Source organism: Triticum dicoccoides, chromosome 1B (genome assembly GCF_002162155.2).
Source record: "Triticum dicoccoides isolate Atlit2015 ecotype Zavitan chromosome 1B, WEW_v2.0, whole genome shotgun sequence".
NCBI lineage: Eukaryota > Viridiplantae > Streptophyta > Magnoliopsida > Poales > Poaceae > Triticum > Triticum dicoccoides.
The window spans coordinates 651,359,834-651,366,557 of NC_041381.1; the positions used below are offsets into that span (position 1 = coordinate 651,359,834).

A 6,724-nucleotide genomic window follows, 5' to 3' on the forward strand; every position below is an offset into this window, starting at 1 on the left:
CAGAGTCGCTTCAAAACTATATTTATCATGGTCATGATAGATCACGTATGACTTGGATATATTCACTCCCATGCATACTACCAACAACGCCCGTCCTTTATGTGATGTATTGATTAGCCAATTGGATTATGCTCATGGGCAGCTTCCTTTAGATATATTGGTTCAAACACTATTGCTTTGTTTCTAACTATCTGCTTTTCCGACGAGGTTAGTAGCACGTCAGAAAGTTGGTCGAAGTAGATAGATACAGAGGGCAATCAAGTGGACTCCATCACTAGGCTCGCAAGTAGAACTAAAGCAAAATCAAAATCTTCAACCTTTATTCCACTGCAACAACAAGAACATTAATTTGTCGGTTAATTTTCATCATTTGTGCAATGTTGTTTACATTGTTTAAGTCAGGATAGGATCATGAGTTCTCCGAGACTGTTTGGTGTGTTCGGTGCAATGGTGTTCAATGGTTTTTCAGGTCCGCGTTGTTTCATTTTTGTTCGGTAGTCTTGGTGGCTTCTTGTTAGGTGTGGCTGTTTTTATAATTTCTCTGTGTTGATTTGGTGGCCTTCCCTATCTTTTTTATTGCCGTATTTCCATAACCCGCTTATGTATGAGGATTTCTTCATTAGGTCTCTGTACAAAAGTTGAAAGTGCTAAGTCTCTACAGAAGCTGAAAGTACTTACTGTTGGTAGCTCTGTGTTGTGGCGCGTGTCACTGCAATCTCGAACTTGAAGATATATGCGGCACAGCCGTCATGCGTGTAAAGCGTCATGACGTAGTCATCGTTTTTCTTTTTCTACTCTTTTTGTTTCTTTTATGATGAAGATTTGTCCCAAAGAAATAATATGAGTCGTCACTAAACACCACCACATGGTTCCAACGTAGCTTTATTAGCCTATAAAGAGTACCGCCTACGTGCTAATCTTTCCGGTAACGTGGACGGCCACAACGGCAGTGGGGGACATCTGACTGTGCAAGCATGCGATGCAACTACTTGTGTCGACACTAGGCCTGCGCACCGACCCTCTCGCTCATTGGATGCCGTACCCTCCCTTTTATGGAAGAGAGATGCCATCGCCACGCCGATGCCGCGTCGGTGTTTTTTACTTTTTTGACTGTACAGGAAACGGGAAAAGATGTTCCAAATGTGATTTTGCCATGGCCTAATCGATAATCGTTGTGTAAAGTGGATTCTCCTCGTCAGCTAGCCGTGAGTGCGCGTGGGTGGTGCCGGCCCGGCCGTTATCATCGGCGTCGGAGCCCCGTCCATTCGGCGAGCTTATAAAACGGCTGATGAGGAGCCCCATTTGTGCAGACTGTGCGTCCATCTCAGATCAGAAGCTACCTACCTGACCAACCAAGAAAGAAGAGCAGCGGAGCCGTGTTTAATCAGCCGTGAGCTCCCGTGCGCATCATCTCATCAAGGTCGACCGATGGCGTTTCTGGGAGGATCGTTGGGCGTGACAAGGAGCATCGGCAGCCGGAGAATGATGGAGGGGAAGAGCCACGGCCGGTCGGGGTCGTGGCCGCAGGCGCCGGCGCCTGTGAGGCAGCTGTTTTGGAGGCTGAGGCGCGCTGTGCTGAGGCCGAAGCACCGCCCCGTGAGCTTCGGGTACGACCTCAAGAGCTACTCCCAGAACTTCGACGATGGCTTCGTCCCTGCCCACCGCCTCTAGCTAGCCACACCCGCAGGCCGCAGGGTCTTCTTCTTCTCAATTTTACTTGCCGCCCGGCCGAACCATGGCTCGAGGCTGGACCTTGTGATTTGCTCCTCCTTAGCTCAGCTAGTATTAGACAGTACTGTTCATACACAAGTTGCTTAGTGTTGAAAGTCTGAAACTGCCAATGAAATGACACATTGTGTCTATTCTAATGTGCTTCCTTCCATGTAGTCTGCAAGCCCTCCCTTGCCACAATGGAATGAGATTTTAGCTACTCTCTCTGTAAAGAAATATGAAAGTATTTAGATCACTAAATACGGAGGGAGTCTTTCTGTTTATGTCGCGCACTACAATACACTGCCGCACCGGGGTTTCTCTCGCAGTCACTTTATTCTCGAGATGAAACCAATGTAATATTACTAAGCTGTTTGATATGCGTGCATATAGGGACTGAAGTGGATTTTCAATGTTAATTTTTAGGAGGCATGATTCGGAACCCACTGATAAAAGTTGAAAATTTTGTAAGTCGATCAGCGGTGAGACTAAAACTTATCCCTTTGATTAAAAAAACATTATAATGTATTCGACATAATAATGTTCAGCCCCTTGAAACTCCCATTTGTTAGATAATTGATCATTTAGGCCAAGGTCCATCCTTACTAGAAGCATCAGCGTGCATTGCTGCGCCGTTGAATTACAACACCAAAGTTAGCATCGTTGCACCAAGATATTTAGCGAATAGCCTGGAAATTCTGATTAAACCAAGATATATTATTCTTCAAAAGAAAGTTTGACATATTCTATATGTTATTTGCTTGATTGTTAAGAGGGGCATACATATGTAATTGTTATCTTGATTTATTGTTGCTCAGTATGTTCAACGGCTGAAACAACAACCTTAGTGCATGCAACCATACTTCACGCATACAAGCAGTCTCGGTCCTCGTTGGTTACGAAGCTGAACAAAAACTATTTCTACATGCCAATGTTGTCTAAGATAAATAGAGAAAGATGCCTAACTAAAGCTACAGACAGAGTATAGAACTCATGTGAGGGCCTGACTAACTACTAAAGGACTAACTCACCACCGTTACTGTGTCATATCCCTCCATTTGGATTTAACAAAACATCACCTGAAAGTACGCACCTCACTACGTTTCCGCATATAGACCATAAAGGGTATGGATGGTTCTCAAACGACAACATTACCACCACGGCGGGTTGTCATCACTTGCCCCTCCAACTTTTCAGTTGGTTTCCATTTTTTCCTCTGGCAGTTTTAGTAGAAGTAAGCAGAAAACCATATGAAGGCACGAAGCCCGTCCACTCGAACCAAGCCAAACAGAGCTGTCGCAGGAGAGCGACTTACCCAATGATAATGAAGATGAATATAGAGAACACACCAACACAACATGATGGTATCTAGCTTGTATAAGCAATATTAGAGACATCTCATCACAAAATACTAGGGGAAAATGAACTAAAACCTTTCATTTCCTATACGAACCATGGGACCAACATTACCAGAGCTAGAACAGGCATCTCTGAGGAGTTGGGGATTGTACATTGTACTCCCTCTGTCCTTCAAAGAGTGTACTTTAAAGTTTGTTGGAGGGTCAAACTATCTCAAAGTTTGATCGAGTTTGTGCAAAAATATATCAATGTTTGTGAAACAAAATAGGAGTATGATGAAAATATATTTTATCATGAATCTAATGCTACTAATTTGATGAAAAAAAATATTGGTGTACTACTGTGTAAATACACTCAAACATAAAAAAGTTTAACTTTCCAACAATGTTGGAAGTACACTCTTTCAATGACGGAGGGAGTACATTGGTATCTTTCTTTTAATTGTGTGAGATAAGTGAAATCGATTCTTTCAAATAAGTGAAATTATTTTTGAGTTGAGTGAAATTAGTAATTGAACTTAAGTGAAATCAATTATTCACAAACTAGTCTACCGATAGTCAATCTTGAATCTTTATGTAGAGATGAAGGGCAACAGATGTACTGATAGGTACCGGTGCCGTTAGAATTTCCGTTTTCTATGTCGATTGCTAGGCCTCTAGAAAAGTTGAAAGTGATACATATGTACAAAAGTAGAAAGTGCTTACTGCTGCTAGCTCAGCTTAATAACTGAACAACGGATAATGGATATATATGGGCCACGATCGTGGTGTGTGTAAAGCGGCACGATGCAGCCATCAACATTCTTCCTCTCTTCTCTTTGTTTCTTTTCCGATGAAGATTTGTCCCAAAGAACTATATCTTCATGATCAGATATATGAGTGGTCACTAACCATGATCACATGGTTTCAACGTAGCTTTATTAACACATAAAGTGTATTTCCTACGTGCCAATCTTTCTGGTAATGTGGACGGACAAATTAAAGTTGAGTGATATCCAAACCTGAGCACCAGCATGTGATCTCGTACTTCTTAATGCATACAAGCTGCCTGGGTCCTTGTTGATTCCGAAGTTGAACAAAAACTATTTTGACATGCCAATGAAGTCTAAGATAAATAGAGAAAGATGCATAATCAAAGGTACGTGCAGACAGAACATAGAATGCATGAGACGGCCCTCACTAACTACAAAAGCACTAACTCACCACTGTTACTCTCTCATATCACTCCCTCTAGATGTACCAAAACATCACCAAAAATACACACCTTACTATAATATAGACCATAAAGGGTTCCAATAGTTCTTAAACAACAATATTGCCACCACAGCGGGTTGTCATCACTTCTGGCCCTCCAAGTTTTGTTTTTGCCTCCATTTTTTCCTCGCGCAACTTAAGCAGAAGTGAGCAGAAAACCACTTGAAGGCAAGAAGCCCATCCAGTCCAACCAAGCCAAATAGGAGCAGTCGCAGGAGAGCCACTTACCCAATGGTGATGAAGATGAACTTCGGGACACACCAACACCACATGATGATATCTTGCTTGTATAAGAAATATTAGAGACATCTCATCACAAAAGCCTTGGGGGAAAATGAGTTAAAACCTTTCATATACTACCTATGCTAGAGCAAGTATCTATACTATTAACGAGGTGCTGGTGATTGTGCATTGTACATTGGTGTCTTACTTTTAATTGTGCGAATAAACGAAATCGGTTCTTTGAAATAAGTGAAATATTTTGTGAGTTGAGCGAAATCAGTACTCTGAATTAAGTGGATCAATGATTCATAAAATAGTGAAATCTTTTTTTCTTCGGAAATGAGTGAAGTTATTTATTGAAATGAGTGAAATCGGTCTCTCTGATAATTAGGGAATTTTTTTAATTGACTGAAATAAGTCATTTGAAATGAGTGAAATAAGTGTTTTGAAATGAGCGAAAACTTTTTAATGGGTGAGATATGTAGTTTTAAACTAGTGAAATCGGTCTTTCTGAAAATAAGTGATATTATTTTTAATTAAATGAAATAATTATTTTTAATGAGTGAAAAAAGTTTTAAATGAAATAAGTGTTTTGGATATTTCCACACTCTTCATTTTCAATTAATGAGTGGAATCTGGTTTTAAGGAAGGAGTCAAATATATTTCATGAACTTTTAAAATCATTTAAATATATTAAAATTTGATCTTGTTTTAACTATCTCATCAACAGGAATTCAAATATGCTAAATGGTTTTAAAATAAAAATTAGTCAGAAGATACAACGTGTTAGTATCTCACAAAAAAGATGAAGTGCTAGTTTTTCAATGGGTGAAGAGAGAGAATCTATGCACATGCAGCCATCCATCATTCTATACTTTTATCCCATGAAAAGATACTACCATGGACTCCTGTGAGAGTGTATTGCAATTTATTGTTGCAGCAAAATAGTTGGCACCTTTATACTGCAAGTCAGCACATCAATCTTGAATCTTGATGCAGAGACGAAGGGCAACAGATGTGCCGATAGGTATCAGTGCTGTTAGAATTTCCGCTTTCTATGTCGATTGCTAGTGGATCCTCTACAAAAGTTGAAAGTTGTAGGTTTGTATAAAAGTAGAAAGTGCTTACTGTTGCTAGCTCAGCATAATAATTGAACAATGGATAATGGATATATGGGCCACGACCGTGGTGTGCATAAGGCGGCACAATGCAACCATCAACTTTCTTCTTCTCTCTTTGTTTCTTTTCCGATGAAGATTTGTTCCAAAGAACTATATCTTCATGATCGGATATATGAGTGGTCACTAACCACAACCACATGGTTCCAACGTAGCTTTATTAACACATAAAGAGTATTGCCTATGTGACAATCTTTCCGGCAATGTGGATGGCCAAATTAAAGGAGAGATATCCGAACCTGAGCATGAGCATGCGATCCAGTGCTTCTTAATCCATACAAGCTGTCTGGGTCCTTGTTGGTTCCCAAGCTGAACAAAAACTTTTTGACATGCCAATGAAGTCTAAGATAAATCGAGAAAGATTCCATTGTGAGTAAAGTTTCCCCTAGGAAAAGTTATCATGATGTTCGTACGTAAGCTATCAAATCCATTGAGTAAAGTATCATGCTATTTACACAAAATTTATTAGGGGTATGTTTCCAACAACTTTCCCCAGGTCAAAGTTACCATAGTGTTGTATATAAGTTATCATGTCTGTAGTGTGTAAATTAACATGCTATTTACACAGAAATTACGGGGTATCTTTTCAATACTTTTTTTTGGATCAAAGTTATCGTTGTGCTTGAACGCAAGTTACCGGAACTGTGGTGACTAAATTATCATGCAATTAACACAAAAATTTAACCCGGGGGGGTGGGGGTTGTTTTCAACAACCTTTTTCTTAGGGTCAAAGTTGTCGCGATTTTTGTATGTTAGTTATCATGTTTACGGTGCGTAAATCATGCTATTTACATATAAAGTTACTTTGGGAACTTTTTACCCGCCCCCCATGGGTTAAAGTTACTTTGGTTATAACAACATTTTCCTTTGGTTAAAGTTACCATGGTGTTTATACCAAAGTTAACGAATCTGCGATGTGTCTGTTATCATACTACTTATCACAGAAGTTGTCACGGTGCGCGAGCGGTGATGGTGATGCATGCATAGTTGAATAGCAGCCCC

General features: G+C 40.1%; 1 protein-coding gene across 1 annotated transcript; it reads left to right on the top strand.

Moving 5' to 3' along the window:
• Positions 1-1,323: 1,323 nt before the first annotated feature.
• LOC119311161 lies at positions 1,324-2,016 on the top strand. Its single transcript, XM_037586798.1, has one exon. The coding sequence runs from the start codon at positions 1,429-1,431 to the stop codon at positions 1,669-1,671; it is 243 nt and encodes an 80-aa protein (XP_037442695.1). The 5' UTR covers positions 1,324-1,428; the 3' UTR covers positions 1,672-2,016.
• The last annotated feature ends 4,708 nt before the right edge of the window (positions 2,017-6,724 follow it).